Source organism: Papio anubis, chromosome 11, assembly GCF_008728515.1.
Source record: "Papio anubis isolate 15944 chromosome 11, Panubis1.0, whole genome shotgun sequence".
Classification (NCBI taxonomy): Eukaryota; Metazoa; Chordata; class Mammalia; order Primates; family Cercopithecidae; genus Papio; species Papio anubis.
This window is the reverse complement of record NC_044986.1, coordinates 28,234,070-28,252,840: the sequence shown is the minus strand read 5'-3', so window position 1 is coordinate 28,252,840 and position 18,771 is coordinate 28,234,070. Positions and strand designations below refer to the sequence as shown.

General features: G+C 41.2%; 1 protein-coding gene across 2 annotated transcripts in view; it reads left to right on the top strand.

Annotated features, from left to right (window-relative positions):
• SORCS3 (sortilin related VPS10 domain containing receptor 3) overlaps positions 1 to 18,771 on the top strand; it is a 611,216-nt gene that overhangs the window by 501,112 nt on the left and 91,333 nt on the right. For both annotated transcript variants that reach the window (XM_017944309.3, XM_031652096.1), the window contains exons 10-13: positions 2,137 to 2,283; positions 3,873 to 3,975; positions 9,272 to 9,348; positions 12,227 to 12,318. In XM_017944309.3, coding sequence (XP_017799798.1) covers positions 2,137 to 2,283; positions 3,873 to 3,975; positions 9,272 to 9,348; positions 12,227 to 12,318 — 419 coding nt within the window. The remainder of the gene's footprint in view (positions 1 to 2,136; positions 2,284 to 3,872; positions 3,976 to 9,271; positions 9,349 to 12,226; positions 12,319 to 18,771) is intronic.

Genomic DNA, 18,771 nt, shown 5'->3' with positions numbered 1-18,771 from the left:
AAGGAGATTGCTGCAGCATTATGTACAACTGCAGGAGAAACACCTTCAGAGCTGCAAGTGGGTTCCCTGGGAGTCTGTCCTTGCTACATCTTTTTAGTCCCCATTCTGCTGGTTTTGTTCTCAGAATATGTGGGGCACACAGAAAATACCTGTCCGAGTGGTGGTGTACTCAGTGGGAAAACATGGTAATGGTAATGGTAATGATTGTTTAATTTGTTAACCTGCTCACCTGGAAGATCACAAGAGGTTGCTGAGTGGCTAGAATTCTTTCTGTGATGCGTTGAGCTGGGGGCATCAGAGGGGGCCACAGTAGCTCCCCGGGAAAAACTGAACCAGGGCCAAGGTGTCTGAGTCTGATCCAAATATTTTCATCGAAGAAGTGGATAGCAAGGCCCTGGGTATATGTGGGAGAGGGTAACTGGTTTAGGGGAGTGAGTTCTCTGGAATCATTAGCTGGGGGTCTAACAGAAAAGGCATCAGCTCTGTGGCTAAACAGAACACTGAAAAGCCTCCATCCGGTAGAAGGTTCTAGAGAATCTCAGATTCCATTCTTTGTGAGGAATGACTAGTGTTCAGGTTTAGGAGATGCACCTTCGCAGTTGGTTTTAAAGACTGAGATGATCTGAGGGGCTCATAGCTCCCGGATGAGCATTTGAGATGCCGTCCTTCCTGAAATGGCCCTGACGTTAAGCCGTTAGGGCAGGGAGGGGGTCTCTAGCGAGGGCATGGCTCAGGCATTATGCCCTCCCCTACCTTGGTTTCTCTGCTTACTTACCCACTGTTCCAGGTAGGAATCTAATCAATTCTGTTGTTGGCCCTTTGTCAAATTCCCCTGGTGGTGTCCTTCCAGATAATTCTATTCTCCTCCTGACACTCTCTGTCCACTTGTTTGTTTATTCTTATTTGGTCCAACATTCTCTTTCAAGGCCAATCAGGTTACTTAAAAAAAGAAATGAAGAGTTTTTATTTCATCAATTAAATTATGTCATTTGGAAAAAAACAAAACAAAAAGCCTCACTTCTGTGAAACTCTTGGCCTTTTGTCCCACTGCCATTCTCTCCAAAGTGAGTAAACCTCAGTTAACCATGATACTGGAAGAATAGGGGATAAATACAATTAAAAATTTAAAATATCTGAGTATCACCCACAAAACCTGCCATTGAACCTATTGTTTATATATATATTTAAACTAATTGAATTGTCTTTAGCAACATGCTATTTGCTATTTGCCTTTGAAACATGCTATAATTTCTATGGAAAAAAGAGTTAAGGGTATCTTTCTTTGATGCAGGACGTTGTCATTCTAAATATCTGCTTTTCTTGCCCATCATGTAGAATATAAGGAATAAAAGTTTGAGTAGAATTTGTACTTACCCTAGAACCCTTCTGGTGATAAATCTCCTTTAATCCTCTGGCTGCTTGTTTTGTGGTGATGCTCTTTTCCCATCAAAATATCAAAGGCTTGCAAATCTCAAAGCATGGGAACACTGGTGAGTGCTTTACATAGTCTCAGGGATCCTTTGCCAGCCAATTGGGACAAAGAAGAGGAAGAGGGCTTATTCCACCAATTTCGAAGCGACCATTGGCTGAGTCCCACAGAGGATGTGGGATTTATCCAAAGTCACACAGTGAGCTAGTGGCATGGAAAGAGACAGATGCCAGGCCTCCAAGCTGGATCATCTGCCCCAGGATATCTTCCTTACTACTAATCACAGTGCCTCAGCTTCCACTGTTAGGGAATACCCATCTATGGGCCTCGCCTGAGCAGAAACATGTTATTTGCTGGAAGGGGTAACTCCTTCAGTTCTTGTCAGCCACTCCCACCTCAGAGGGAATGTTAATAGTTAATTAAAGATAAAGTCCTATGGAACAAAGTACAGAGACGAGCAAAGTGGGAAAAAGCAAATGGGTAAGCATAGAAAGAGACATCTAGGGCGGTGACAAAAGGTTCAGAGATGAACTTTTTAAACATTTTTCAGAGACCACATGGCTTTCAACGTTTCCTATCATGTTCCTTCTTTTCCTGCTTGGAACCCCAACATGCCATGGGAGGTTCTGGGCCTTCTCTAAGGACTTCTCCAAGACCACAGGCATGTTGGCCCAGCATGGTTCTCCATCTCTCACCTTTTTTCCTAGGTAGCAGGTATCAAAGGGATATTTCTGGCAAACAAGAAGGTGGACGACCAGGTGAAGACATACATCACTTACAACAAAGGCAGGGATTGGCGCCTGCTGCAAGCTCCAGATGTGGACCTGAGAGGAAGCCCGGTGCACTGCCTGCTGGTCAGTCACTCAGCCTCATGGGAAGTTCACAGGGCAGGCTGGCCACCTGGGGAAGCTGTGTCAAGGGCTTTCTTTCATCAGAGGGTCTTAGGAACTCAGGTGGTGCAGTGCAGTAATTTTCTAAAACTTGCAGGGCATTGGTCCGTGGACTCAGACTGCAGCACCAGTTGAATTATGCAGGCATTTACTGAGGATCTACTATGTGCTCCATCTTGTAGTAAGGCAAAGAAACATATAAGAGAAGGAGCTTGTGCCCAAGGGTCCCAGGCACAGATCAGTAGTAGTAATACATCTATTAACTGACACTGACATGATGCATTGTGTTTTGGTAAATTCTTGCTAGATGTTGAGGCAAACAAAAGTTGCTTTGAGATTCCGGTGGGGGGAGGGGTTAGGCTGGAATGTCCATATTGGACAGTTAATCTATCAACATTTCCAGGATTCCTATTGTATGGAATATTGGGGTAGGCACCATGGAAGACATGATGTGTGAGATGGTTTCTGTGGCTCCAGGTGCTTCTGCTCTGTGTGAGGAGGCAAGACGGTTCATTAACAATAAAATCCACAACCCTCAGTGCCCTCTGAATAAGGACCTCTGTAAGAAACAATTTTAAGGTCCCAGAAATGGTTAGTTTCTTCTGAGCAAAAAGTTACCTCTTGCCACTTACTCGAAAAGATTTATTAACCACTTATCATATTCTAGACCCTATGTTAAAAATTGGGACTACAATGGTAAATACGGCAAATGACACCCTTTCCCTTTGTAATTTTCAGCCTTATTCCATATAATTTTTGCTTCGGGTACTAGGAGGGTCAGAGATAAATGCCTGCTTACCTCTAGGAATTGGTCACAGCATGATATTTTTTCCCTCAAACCTTACCCATGGATTCATCTTATTTTAATCTGATTTTCTCTTTCTTTATATTTCTTCATCTTATTTGTATTTATTGTACAGAATATGTCTCTGTAAATCCCCAAGCCCTTTTAAGAACACTCCAATGGGGATAGATGAATAAATAAGTGAATAAATAGAGAACACAGACTTATATAGGTTTTAGATGATGGCTTCAAATATTTTAAGTAAAATTATAAATAGGAACAAAATACATAAAACAGAGACAGAGACAATCTGGCTGAACAAGGTGGAGGGCCTGGCCTAGTTCACATAGCTTCCCTTCTTCACTCCTCCCGGAGGGCCCTTAGAGCTCCAAGAAGCAGAATTGATGGTCAAGATCAGAAATGCGAGAATGTTAGTGTCATCCTGGTAGAAGGAATGGTCAAGGAGGCTTCATAAAGCCAGCCATGAACTGGACCTTGGATAGGCTGGGTGAGGAAGAGGGGGAAAGGCATAAGATTCAAGTTAGGGGGCAGAGGCAGGAGGGCGTTTATGGAAGGTACTCAGTGGAGCTTCTAATCTGAGCATGCCAGCTGTCTCAGGTGTGGATGTCTTCTGCCCAAAACTGTGTGACTCACCATCCAATGCCTTGCTATTTCCGGGAGCTGAACATAGAGAAGCCCATCTCTAGTGGGGCAGGGGTACAGATGTCTGGAATTTTCTAGAATGAAACTATTTCCTTCTCCATTTTAGCCCTTCTGTTCCTTACATCTGCACCTGCAGCTCTCTGAAAATCCGTATTCCTCAGGAAGAATCTCTAGCAAGGAGACAGCCCCAGGACTTGTGGTGGCTACAGGTAAGGAAAATGTTCCCTGGGCGTCTTCCATACTGAGAGTATCTAGAATAAATGTGTCACCCATTTTTGGATCTTGGACTCATTTGAGCATCAGATGAAAGCTATGGGCACTCTCCCCAGAAAATATGCAGGATTCCCCAAAACCCATCCAAGAACCTAAGATGCAAAGAGCTCCAGGCATTTGTAATTCCTAAGTTCATGCATCTTCCCCGGGGACACAGAACAGTCCCCTGTGCTTAGCAAGAGGCCAGAGTTTCTCTCAAAGTAAACTGACCAATCAGAATGGTTGTTTATAATAGGAATCCACACTTTAAGAAAACATGATAGATGAACTTCCTAGCTCACCAAATATAAGTTGGGGTTGTTTTCTCTTTACACAGATGATTCTTTACAAAGGGTTCCATCCCAGCGCTGTTTTTAATCAGGAGGTCTCTGGTGCATGTAAAGGCTTGTTTACACATGATTAACCACTTGGCTGAGAGCCTGAGGGCAAAGGGCAGAAAAACTTAAGGTTGTATTGTTGGAATCACTGTCCACTGAGCATCAATCGGAAATGAAGATAAAGCAACTCCGAGATGAAAGCTGAAGTCTCGGCAGAGTGTGCTCTGATTAGCATGCACTGCATTTCCATACACCTTTTCAGGAATACATTGATGGCATAAAGCAAGGCAGCCTGCTGATCTTAGAAGTTAGAGCTCTGGTGTTGGTCAGCTTATGTTTCTAATGAAAGCAGATAAATTCACAGTGACTTTTGGAGCTGGTACATTCTGTTTTCTCTCATCAACCCAAAGCTCTGGTCCCTGGAGTTCCTACTCTCTAGGCATGGCTTCCTTGTCCAAGCCTCCAAGTGTGTGAGCTTTTACATACCACCAGTGACCAACCACTCTCATCGGACTGACAGCTGGCATAGCCTTCTAGCATTTCAGTCAACTCCTGTCGACCCCAGATGGTTGGGAGCAACTATGCTTAACACCACTGGCTTCAGGGAGCCCAGGCTGGGGAGAGATGAGGGCAGGCCCTGTTGCTGTTCCCCTGGCTGGAGGAGTGATCCTCAAACTCTGCAATCCATGTGGATTGGTCTTCCCAACTTAAGGGCTGCCGGACCCTATGCCTCTCCTCAAGACCTACAGGAGGCTCAGGGCTGAACTGGAAGCTACATCAAAAAGTAGCGATGAATAATAAAAGTTAGTATTATCTGAATGTTTAGTGTGTAGCCAGGTATTGTTCTTTGTGGCTTGACCACTCTGAACTTCAGTGTTTTCATTGGCAAAGTGGGCATAATAGTACCAGAATAATATAATTGCAGGATATAATTAAGCAATGAATTTAAAATGCTTAGAACAATGACCAGGCGCAGTGGCTTATGCCTGTAATTCCAGCACTTTGGGAGGCCGAAGCAGGAGGATCACCTGAACAGGAGTTCAAGACTAGCCTGGCCAACATGGTGAAACCCTGTCTCTACTAAAAATACAAAAATTAGCCAGGTGTGGTGGCGCATGCCTGTAGTCCCACCTACTAGGGAGGCTGAGGCAGGAGAATCACTTGAACCCAGGAGGTGGAGGTTACAGTGAGCCAAGATGGTGCCACTGCATTCCAGCCTGGGTGACACAGTGAGACTCTGGCTCAATAAATAAGAAATAAATAAGTAGAATGCTTAGAACAGTGCCTGGGGCATATTGAATACTTAGTACATGTCACTTATCATCATCATTAATATTATAGAAGTTAAAAGTCTTCTTCTTACATCAGAAGAATATAATGTGCTCGTCTCCTTCAACAGAATCCATAAATCCTGTGCATACACTAGGCACACAGAGAAACTCAGGAACCTTGTCCTCCTGCTTTCCAGGCTGAGCCCTGACACTTACTAGGTTTGTGCATTTGGCTTAGTTTTTAACCTCTGAGCTTCATTTTTCTCATCTGTAAAACTGGAATGTTTTCTACCTTGTGGGGGTGTTGTAAAAATTGGAGATGGAAGTGTGTGTCTAAAGATCCAGCAGAGTGCTCAGACCATCATAAGGTAGAATTAATGGTAGTTGTTCTTACCTGTGACCAGCATATTGCTTCTCAATTAGTACTTTGTAAATTAGCGAACACAAAGACATTAAAGATTTATTTTTGAATTTTTGTGTCCATATGTATCAGAATTGCTAATTCCTTTTTATCTCCCCCTGTAATTCTTGAGGCTTTTTGCCATGCCCTGGATTTTTGGGAGAGATATAACTCAGCTGATGAGATTCTGATGAAAAACCAGGGCTGAGTCACTGGTGCATGCTTTTTCATACCCAGCTTCTCCTTACCCTGCTTGCTCTGGTCACCGTGGGAGGTTATTTGCCATCAGGAAGATAACTATGAAGTCAGCTAATTTTACCTTCAGTGGCCTGCATGGAGCCTGCCTCTGCAGGATCCTTTCCCACATCGGTGCCTTCCACCTTCCTTCAGGTGTCAGCCACCCTGGGCTCTCTCCACTTCCACTGCTGACTCCCTTTCCCCACCTTGAACTGAGATGTGGTCTCAGGTAAGCTGCGTGGGTAAAAGTATAGCCTGAGATTCATCTCTAACTCCTGTTGAGGACATCTCCGAAGGCAGATGGAATTCCAGTATGGAGAGTTTGGCAATTGCCTTTTGCAAGCAGAAACACTGGGATTCCTAATATCCTTAACACAGTGGTTTCAAGCTAGTATTAAAGACCTCACATCCTCACAGTGCCTTACAGCATGCAAAGCACTTTCCTTGCCTTGATTGCACAACTGCACAGTAATGTAGAAATGGCAATTACTATCCTCCCCAATTTAGAGATGAAGAGACTGTGGGCAGGTGGAAACAGGTGTCTTGTTCCAGCCCACTCTCCCTCTGATTCCACCTCTAGTGCTCTGTTCTATGGCCATTCAGCCAGACCTGTCTCTGAGCCCCTTTCCGTGCCAGGTCCACAGCTAACCAGACTCTCTGCTAGGCTTCCTGTAAACTCTGAATGTTTGCACCCTCCTGTTTTTCCTTCTGTGGCAACCCTCCTCCCGCCCCTGTCCCTGCAGGGGCACATTGATTGAACACTGTCAGCTTCCTCCCCCACTGAGCCTGTAGCCACCCCGTATGGGCAGCAGATCCCTCTGGCATCAGTGGTGGTAAGAGAAGCATTGCTAGCCCTCAGAGGACTTCAAAATTCTCTCCTTTTTATTTTTTTTCAAAAATATTTAAGGAGCAGAGAAGGGTAGCACTGGGAGGAAATGAGGGTAAAAGGAAGTTGTTTAAAGCTTCCAAAAGGGGCATGGGCCCTCCGTCATTTACCACCCAAGCTGTCGGTGAGAAGAGATCCCTGTTCTTCTTCTTCTTCTCCATCTCACTGCCGCTCCTCTCTCATCATACCACTCAAGTGGGCAACAGCTGCATCCCCTTCTTCCAACGTGGTTGGAAGTCACTAGCTGGGCGCCAATTCCACTTCAGCCAGCAAGGTTCATTTTTCAAATCCTCCTTCTCTGACAACATAACTCAAGCTCTTCCTATCAGAAATCACCCACAGAGTCACCTAGGAACTGTGCATGTTCAAAGATCAACTCCTCCTGGGTACATCTTTTCTGTCCATTCATCTGGAAACCAACTTTCTGATCTCTGTGATCAGTAGCATTTTCTTTCAGGGGTCTTTTCAATTGACAGAAGATATTTCCACAAATAGAGTTCACTGTGAGCCTTGGGTTCTTACCACCATAAGGCCCCCAAAATCCATCTAGTCGAGCTTTGAAAGACAGGTTGAAGATGTTGACAGAACCAGCTTCTAAGGAAGATGAGGGATGATAAACTAGATTCTTAGAAGCCATGCCAGGGATGGAAGATACACAGCTCTGGAGCAGCTGTGCTCCTGCCTCCCTCTCTCTCTGTCACCCTTGGTAGACATCTATTGATCAGCATCACATTCTATTCTGTTGAAACCAACGAATCCTTCTTAACACAATGCTCCAGGTTAGCACAACCACCAAGCAACTTGGGTTGATATTCTCCTCCCCATTCCTCTTTACTTTCCTCACCTGTGTCTTCTAAAACCTGTATCTGGGGAGTTGAATCCAAAATTCCAGGCAGAACTCGATGGATATATTCACGAAGCCTTCTCCCTACTCCTCTCACACCTACTGCCTGAACCCTGAACCCTGAGCCCAGGGGTTATTTTTGGAAACTTGAGTCTCAAAACAAGTTGGCTATCTTTGTGCTCCCTGATGCTAATGGGAGCTTGACAAGCTGTAGCCTGGCTTTAATTTCTCATCTTGAAGCATTAAATGTCAGGAACTCAATTAACATTTTCATTATTGCATTTTTGTTGTGCTCCTATTTAGGCTACAGATGTGTGGGAGCTAACATTCTCTTCCTGCTATTTTAAAAAAATATATCAGCCAATATGATAAACTCTTACATGTTTAGGGTTCCTTCCTGGTTGTCAGAACCTCCTCAAGTGCACGTCAATGTTGGAACATGATCCAATCATTTTTCCCATTCATTCATTCCACAATTATTTATTGAGCACTATTAGGTTGGGGGCATTTTTTTAGGCTCTGAGAAGAGGACTGCCCATTGGGAAAACTAAATCAATATAGATGGACTAGAAAAGCTTGACCACTTTCTTTTTAATAAGCATAGCCACAAGGTGATGGAGTGCCAGGGGAAGAAAAAGAAGGGTAGAGAGAAGAGGAGAGTGTGAAAGGATGGAAGCAGCAAGTGTGGTCGGTCTAGGCATAAGCCAGGTGACTTTTTTTCCTGCCATGTTTGATGGCCATGGTATGCTGAGTGTGGTCATCTTCTTCTGGGCACTGTATAATTTAGGTTACATAGTCTGTGCCATTGGGTCACTCAACTGCCTGGCACTCAAAGGACATGTTGACAAGTTGCAAACACACAGACACACAGTTATGCGCGCACACACACACACACACACACACCAGTTTTTCTCAGGCTCCTATGCTCAGTTTCTCCATGTGTCTACTCTTTCAGTCTTTGCTTCCTTCAGGGAACACCTGTCAGGAGCAATGTAAGAGATTATTGGTATACAGAGTGAATAATTCAAGAGACCTGAACTAATCGATATTCAGTCTTTGACTCATGTCATTGAATGATGCACTTCTGTCATACTATTTAAATTTTCTCCCATATTGGGTTTTTCTTCCTGCTGGGCTTCTGATATGACACCAAGAAAGAAACTGCACAAATTAGCTGTAAATATTACTTAGAAAACCTTTACTCTCTGCTCCCCCAGCCCTAAGCACACTTAATTGGTAAACTCCTGACAATCTCAAATGATCTGCTTATGTTTCAGGCAATATTGGCCCGGAGCTCTCATATACTGATATTGGTGTGTTCATCTCCTCCGATGGGGGCAACACATGGAGACAGGTAACTGGGTGAATTGAGAAAAAGGGAGGAGGCATTTAGAGTAAGTTCTACCAATCTCTCTCTCCATCCTATAGATTCTCAGTCTCATTATGACTTTGTAGTTTCAAAACACTTGAAGCAGCTGTTCAGTTTGGTCAATTTGGCTGGCAGGTTAGAGGGGTAATGGGGTAAAATGAGAAGGGCATTGGGCAGGGAATAGGAGGAACTGGAATTTTCCCAGTTCACTTATTCTCTCCTTCAGCCATATGTATGAAACAGGTCCAGATGCTAAGTACTGTGCTGGTTGCTGGGGATACAACTGATAAAACTGTTTTTATCATTAGTGTGCCAAGAGTTCTTGGCAAGCTGTTCTCTTCACCTTTGGGGATGTGTTTCTGTATCTACAAAATGCAAGGATTAGAACATTAAAACTGACAAAGCCATGGAAGTCAGTGGTTGTTTAAGTATTGTGTAGACTGTCTTGAGTAAGTATGAAACAGCTTAATAGATATATAACTGCATGAAACGTTAATTCAGATTTACAAATACTTACAGCAGTGCTGTCCAATAGAATGTTCAGCGATGATGGAAAAGTTCTGTATCTGTGCTTGCCCATGCAGCTATGGAGCACTTGAAATGTGACTACTATGTCAGAGGAAGTTAATTTGTAATTTTATTTATTTTAATTAATTTAAATTTAAATACTCTCTTGTGGCTACTATATTGGACAAATAGATTTATACAATGTCAACTAGGTGTCAGGCTCCAGGAGGCAATTGAATAATTTGGAGTCCCTTTCCTTAAAAAGCTCAAAATTAACTAGAAGAAATGGGTTCATAACCAACTAACTATAGTTCAGGGTGATAGTAGTATTTTAGTGGCATTATTAGCACACAGAGAAAAGACAGGAATACATCCTGCTGGAAAAACCGGGAAAGACATCACAAGGAGGAGTGACATTTTACTAAGTCTTAAAAGTGACACAGTTTCTCCATGGAGAAGACAAGAGAAGGACACTGAATATCTTGATGGTAAAGGTAGAGTCACCATATGAACTCTAGTTAAATAATTTCCTGTTTGGATCCCTTAGTGAAGATTGTCTTCACCACCACCATCATCATCCCCATTTCCACCCGTGTCAGCACTACCAGCATTGTAAAGATTCCAAGTACCTATGAGACAAAAGCAACTATGTCAAGTACTGCAAGGCACACAGTCAAGAATAAGGTTCCTACCCACAAGATCATAATCAGGTGACTGGGGAACAGATACATAAATAAGATCATACCCTTCAAAATGTAAAAATAACCTATTATGAGAGCCAAAGGAGGGTGGAAGCTGGAATACAAACTCATCTGGTACAAAATATCCTCATAGACAAACCATTTCTGGAGGTCTCTCTACCTCAAGAAGTAGCTCACCTGACCATTGTTGTCAATACTTTTTCTTTCCTCCTTTCTTAAACAGCTAAGGAATCCACTTTTTCACTCCAGTGCTAGACAGGGCAAAAATGAGCAGTGGCCAGATGGTAAAATCAAGAGGAAAGGATGAGGATAACTTCTCCCTCCTCCCCAGTGCCTCCTCCTGTGTTCCTCATTCTTAGGCTTCAACCCAGCAGTTCCATTATGTGGCTTATCACAGAGCCATCCTTTAAGCTCTGGAGAGAAAAGCCTAGCATCGCAGACTCAGAGTCTATGTTTATATCTGGAATATAAGTGAATCACCCTTAGGTCCTTTGTGCATTGAGGCTCGTCATAAATAGGGACATTTTTCTTTTCTTTGAAGATAAATATGAAAAGAAAAAGAGGTTGAGGACTGAGAAACTACTTTTTCTCTCTAAGGTTCCCTGGGGCATATATATAGGAGACCCCATTCCTCTTACCCATTCCCCCTTTAAATCTGTCTGTACCTCCTTATCCTCTTACAGCCCTCTTCACTTAACCCACCATCCCAACTTCTCCATCTAGGCTGCATAAACCACCATCAATGGTTAAGTGCTGTAGGAATTCTCCAAGCATACTTTCCCCTAGAAGATCTAAAGTTGAGATTAGTTCTCTGCTGGAGAAATAGTTTTCCTGTTGAAGGTTGAAGATTTAAAAGTCATATCTGGTGTAAGCATTGATAAATGTGAGCTTAGGTCTGAAGTTCTCTTGACTCAGAACCTTGTATTGCAGTCAGTGCTTAGAAAATGCCTGTGGTTAGATGGAGGGATGGATGGATGGATGGAACACTGAATAAGTGAATAAATGAGTGAATGGATGGATAAGTAACAGACAAATAGATGAAATAAAGAATGAATAACTTTAGGTCCCTGGACATACTGTGTTCCAATGACCACTTAGAGTAGGGATTCATAGACACCCAACTTGGGTCTTCATCCAACTTGCAGGGAGGTGGTGGCTATATCACTTATTAGTTTTACCATAGTTGGTGAAAAATTGTCTTTTAAGTTCCTAGATAATGTATAAACAACACTATAAGACACAGACCATTGACAAATTAGCAGACGTCTGAATAGCTGAGGAAGAAGAGAAGGCTGAGTAGTAACTTAGTTACCTAGAAAGATAGGGGAGTTTCTTTGAAGTCATACTTTGCTTTGGGTTATCTAGTTGAGCATGCACCTTTTTGCCTCACCTTCATGTAGCATGCTGGTTCACAGTACTAATAGTGGAAAGAGCCCTGGAAAGGCAATTTGAGTGGCCTAGGGAGAGTTATTTGTTTTCTGTGAGCCCATTTCCTCATCAATCAAATGGAGATAATACTTACAAAACTATCTGATAGTGCTGTTGGAAGGCTTAGAACCTAGATGAAACAATGTATGTGAAAGACTGTAAACTGTTAAGCACTATGCAAATGTAAGGTGTTGCTATGATTGTTGTTGTTGTTGTTGTTGTTCCAGATCTTTGATGAAGAGTACAATGTCTGGTTCCTAGACTGGGGTGGCGCCCTCGTGGCCATGAAACACACACCTCTGCCAGTCAGGCATTTGTGGTAAGGAGAGCTCCCTACCCTATTAATGAGCTAATGAGCAGCTTTTTAGTGGAGAGAATTGTGATGAGTTATTCTGCATGGTTTTGTACCCATTTGTACATTTCCTCATCCATTTATTTGTCCATCCATCCATTTAATAGCTTTTACATCATCTAACTCATAAGTAGCAATAGTAGGCCAGATAATTCAGATGGGGAGGTGTAATGAATATGGTGGGTGGTAATGAGTGGTCAGATAAGGCAGAAGACAGCAGGAAGGACCTGCAGTTCAAGTAGCCAAGATCAGTAATCCAAAACAGGAGAGATGGAAATTGGAAGAGGAGGGTTAAGTACATGTAACAGATACTGAGTTCAGTTCTAGAGAAGTTGAGTTAGTGGTTTCTATGAATATTTCAGCAGAAATGGCCGTGAGTTGTCAAATATCTGAAGATCGGGAATGGTCTAGGCTGACACTTTAGCTTTGAAGTCATTAGCCACTAGGTGGTAGTTAAAGCTATGGTAGTGGGCTCAGTGCCTCAAGAGAGTGAGTACAGGGAGAAACCAGGGACTCCTATGGACTCTGCCGAAAACCAATATTCAGAGTGCAGGAAGAAATTATGGGACAGGCTAAATAGAAATGGCCAAAATATAGAAACTCAGGGGAAATATTTTCATGAATGCTGAAGAAAGGGGTGATTAATAGCATCAAATTCTACAATCAGATCAAGTCAGTTATGGAATAAAAACAACCTAGGATTAAGCAATATAGGAGGTTATTCATGATTTTTGTCAGAGTAGAATTGAAACAGAGGTGGGGATAAAAGTTAGACTGTAATAGATTTATAAACGAATAAACGACTGAATGGATGATAAGCAATGAAATGAAATAGAGACAGTATAGATTTTTGCTTTCAAAGAGTAAGATTATGAAATGGAGCTGACGGTGTATATGCAAGACCTTCCACAAGGACAGAGTTGAGTGAGAATAGATGATGATGATGATGCAAGACCTTCCACAAGGACAGAGTTGAGTGAGAATAGATGATGATGATGACGACGACGACGACAACAACGATGACGACAACTTGTTGCTGTTGTTGTTTTGTGTTTTTGGCAGGGAACGGCTGAGTCTCATGTGTGTTTATGCCCTGAAGGGAAAGAATTTCAGGCTTCAGATTCAGCAAAGGGAATATTTGGAAGAGTGAATATTTGTAGGTGGACAATATCCTATCTACAGTACAGTTGGTCAGATTCACAGGGGCAGGAAGGTGGACCCTGGCCTAACTACCAGGTCTTAGATATTGGGCGATAAACACGTTCAGAGTAATAATTTTACTGGAAAGCATCAGACCTTAATCAGGAAAGGCTTAGGATTCCCTAATGGCAAATCCAATCTTCAGTCCCTTTGGCAAAGACTTAAGAAGGATTCTCTCAATGTGACCATTTTAAGTGAAACCATATGAAATCGCCATTTTTAGGTCAAAAATGATCAAATATTACCAGTTTCTTAAAGCTCAACCTAGCATATAGTGAAATAGTTCTACCACTGTGATATGGAGAGATTGTGCAAATAAATGTTAAAAAGATGCATGGAGCCATTTGTAAGAGGAGTGCTCTCCCACCTCAAGGATGAGCTTGTAAAAGTTCCCAATGTAATTGTTTCTTATCCTTTTACTACTGATTTATATGGTTTTTTGGTAGTATCCAAATACTAGAATTGCTTGATATTAATGACTGTCAGTATTTATTGAGGGATTATTACATTCCAGGCACTGTTCTAAACCATTTACATGAATTATCTCATTTAATGCTTAACCAACCTATGTATGTAGGTACCTTTCTATCACCCACTTACAATGGCATCAAAAAGCAAACATGTTAAATACCTTTCTCAAGGCTAGACATGTGTACCTGGCAGCACCAAGTTAGATTTCTGTCATGGATGCTCTTCTGTTCTGGCTGCTAATTTTCTATAAACTATAACAAGCACACCTAGGCTTATGACATAGTCCCTGCCCTCCAGGAGATTATACTCAAGATAAGATGTTTAGGCAGTACATGCATGACTAGAAGTGAAAGCAATGTCTGCTAAAGGATGCCGACTGTGTGTATTGCTGGAATACTGAAGCCTGCTATGTAAGGAGCCTGGCAGCCTTCTCTCACCTCCTGCTGCAGGAGGTGGCATGAGGGCTGACCTTTGAGAGAAGGATACCAGGAGTTACAGGAGAGGTGAGAGGCAAGCCAAGGAAAGAGAAAACTTTGACTGAAGTCCAGAATTCAAGTAATGTAGGGGGTGTTCAGGAGACTATTTGATTGAGACCAAAAATGTAGATAGAGGTAGGTAGGACTCAGACGAACTTACATGCCAGTTTAAGGGATTAAAGTTGGTCTGGTAGGTAATTTTTTCTGCTATCAAAACCCATCTGCCTCTGTAGAGGAAAGAGCTGTCTCTATTGTGGACTGAGTAGGACTTGCACTCTCAGAGAAGACAGCTTGAGTCTTAAAACAAGCTTGTTTTAAAACCAAGAAAGGCAATGTTTCTTAGCTCCCATCATGTTAAAAACTTCCATCTAAATCTTCATAAGAGAGTTGATAAATGTCCTACAGACAGGTATAGCTGGCCTGGTTTCTTCCCTGTAAGTCCTGGAGAAGGGGCTAGCAACCAGCCCTTAAACTTGGCCATCACTCTCCTTGATTATATAGGGACCTAGCACTTACTTAATCATTGATTCTTAAAGCATTCTGCAGAAGTTGCCTTGTGCTGAGGAAAGAAAGAGTTTATTTTTGTCATTTCCTTTTGGTGGTAGAAGAGGAGAGCATATTTGACATGGCAGGAGTACAGGGAAGAGAGTTTTGGTTTTGTCAAATCTTAGCATCCTTACATCTAACAGTTCAGTCTGATCCACGAAAGTTTTATCTCCAGAGACTGCCTGACTTCCAAACGGAGTGCTTGGCTGATTATGCCTGGAAGGAAACCATCCAAGTTGGGAAAATTACTCAACATTCATTTAGGAATATTTATGTAGGACCAAATCATGACTCTCAAAGTCATCACTACAAAGTTTGAGTTTTCCCTTGTTCAATATAGTATCTCTTTTCTTGGTAAAAGATGTTTACAGAGCTCAGGGGAAAAAAAAAAAGAACTGCACTCCCACTGAATTTCTTCTTATAATAGCAATGATAATATCACCCTCCATTTGTTTGACTATTCTAACTTACAAAGTATCAAGAATGATTTTTCAAACTAAGCTTTTGAAATGGCATTATCTCCATTTATAGGATGTTGATACTGCCATTTGTCATAAATACTACAAATGTTTTCTTGAACATGACAGAGACCATGATTTTTGCTTACTTGCCTTTCTATGAATGCTATTCTCTAAGGCAGTCCCTGGAAGGGGTTAAATGCAAGCTGTTGAGTGTATGTGTTAGTAAACAACAGCAACAACAACAACAAACTCATTTGGGAATTATCCTTTGCAGGCCTCTTTCAAAGGCTAAGTGAGTGTTTTGTAAGGGCTTGACAATGTTATTATCGTCAATGTTTTCTTATGAAACTGTTGACTGATTTTGTCTCCTGCTTGTGAGATAAAAGCTTCTGAAACTTAAGCCAACTTTTTCTTTACCAGGAGCTTCTAATTAAGTGACAACCCTCAAGGTAAACAAATAGCTCATTTTAAGAGGAAGATAGGTAATCAGTTCATTGCCATTTTCTGTCATAGATCTCAGACTGACATTGTTTTATATACAGATGTACGTATATTAATATTTGAAAAGGAAAAAGACACCAGATTACCCACTGGGATGTAGTGGCTCTCAGATTTAAATAATAGCTACATTGCCTTTAAGAGAAAATAAGAGTAATAATTGAAAAGCTGGGGAAACTTTAGCTAGGCTAACAAGGCATGTTGTTTCCTACAAATTGAAATGATAGGTAGCCAGATAGGCGTGAACACAAAACAGCATACAAATGAACCCATCTGTTTGTGATCATGTACATTTGAATGCTTTGAGATTAGAACTAGTGCTATTTCAGGGAAACCCTCCATCTCCTTTGTACCTGAGAAGCATTAGAGTGAGATAAACAATGGACCGCCACTGAATACAGAGATCTAATGAAAACTCACAATCAGCAGAGCACCTAATGGGCAGGTAGACGGGATGTGACTGTTTGCTTAGCCCTGACAAGCTGTCAGCGTCTCTCAATGGGATGTTCTTGGAAACGGAAAGGAAAACATCACCTGGCCTTTTGTGTTTCTTTGGTTGTGCGTGCTAGCATTTTGTTTAGAGAAACTTTCAAATGAAAACAATAGTTCTAAACAATACATGCCTCTGAAAATCAAAACTGCATATGCTGTTCTGAAGAACTTCCAGGTGGCTAAAATGCTACCACCTCATGTACTGGGGATAAAATGAAATGGAGCAATACACCTTACCTGAGGGAGGAACATTGATTCTCAATGACCACTGTAGCTCTCTATTTCGGTGCTAGAGACCTCTGAGGAGGATTCTGATTGTTACTGGCAGATTCTATTCCTTTTAGTTTATGTCATGTCAGTATCATAGTCATAGACACCTGAAGTAGGAAAAGGTCTTACAGAAGTCATTTAAACTAGTATTATACTTGGTATAGCTGATACTTTTGTGATATCCCCAAAGAGTTACCTCAGTTTACCAGAATATCACAGTGCTAATCGACCTGCAAATACCCACCGTACGTAGTTCCCATCTTGTATAATGGCTTTAGTTGTTAGAAAGATTGTTTTTCATGCTGAACAATAATAAACCTACTTGTAATCTCTGCCCATTGACCTGTAATCTGCCACTCAGATCTATGCAGAATAAGCCTGCAACAGAATTACATATGATTTTTAGAAAAGTACTGCTGGGAAGGACCTCAATGTATTTCTTAGAAATATCTTAGGCTAGAAAAGCCTTTCTAAGTTCTGGGAAATGACATGATATGCAACTCAAGATAGATTTTATTCATTTTTTCATTTATTGCATACATATTTGTTGAGCATATATTATTTATCTAGCATTAGTGTAGGGGCTGGAATACACTGTTGAATGGGACTGTGTACTTGGGAACTTATATTCTTATCCACAAATATTTGACTGTTCTCTTTAGAAGGGTCATATGGAAATCTTTTCTCCCTTATTCTATCTGTATGTTAAATAATTAATAGTTCCACGTATCTGACTACATTCTGTCTAATTTCCTTCACTGACATTATCCCTTTTTGGTAGTCGATAAATAGACCTTTAAAATATTTGGAAACTTTCTCATTTACAAAAATTAAGATGCAATGGTAATTAATTCAGTTTTTCTTCTTCTTTTTCCGTAAGCTGCCTAAAATTCATATAACCTGTTTTTAGGACCATTTGCTTTTTACTTGTAATTACTTTTATTGTCAGTTTTCTACAATTATTAAAATTGAACATAGTATTTAGGATTGGGTAGAAGGATGATTTCTTTTCTTATGCTTGTAATATATCTGTGAGTACATCCTAGACTCACAGTGGCTTGATTAACTCTCATGATAGTGGCATTGCCAGAAAATATTTAACTTGTAGTTGACCAATGACTCCAGTTTTTTTCAGCTTTATATATTTTATTAGCTAATCTCATTTCTCTAGTTGTAGGTCTTGGTGGGTTTTTTTTGTTTTTGTTTTTGTTTTTGTTTGAATTAAGCATTCTGCTTTAAGTTGTTTCTGTCTTATAAATGACTTCCAAATTTACATCCCCAGTTATGATGAGAAATCCAGATCTATCCATCCAAAGGTCTTCTTAACAATATTACAATATGGAAGTCCAAAAAGCAGCAATCTTAACATGGACCAAAACAGAAACAAACAGATGATAAACAAAAATTAGCTGGGTGTGGTGGTGCGCACCTATAATCCCAGCTTCTCAGGAGTCTGAGGCAGGAGAATTGCTTGAACCCAGGAGGCAGAGGTTGTAAAGAGCTGAGAATGCGTCACTGTACTCCAGCCTGGCTACAGAGCGAGACTCTGTCTCAAAACAAAACAAAACAAAACAAAACAACAACAACAAATAGCAAACAAAAAAACTGCTTCTCCTGATTTTCTAATTTCGCTGTCAATTGCTTAACACTCCTGCAAATCAATATTTTCCATGATTTCTTTCTTTTGCTCATGCAACCTCTATATATTTTATCACCAAATTCATTGATTTCATCTCTAAAAATAACCTAAATATTTCTAATTTTTTCCCCTATAATAATCTTCATCCAAGCCCCATCTTGGTGTGGTCTCTTAAATTACCACCCTTCCCCAACTCATCTTCTTGAATCCACTTTGGGTCTTGATAATCCATTTATCAAAGAGACTTGAAACTTGTCTTTTAAGGTTTAAATCAAATTATATTATTTCAACTGAAAATAAGGTCCTTCATGATTTGGCTTCTGCCTTACTTTCTTCTTCTAAATCTTTCAACTAATCCCTGTTCACA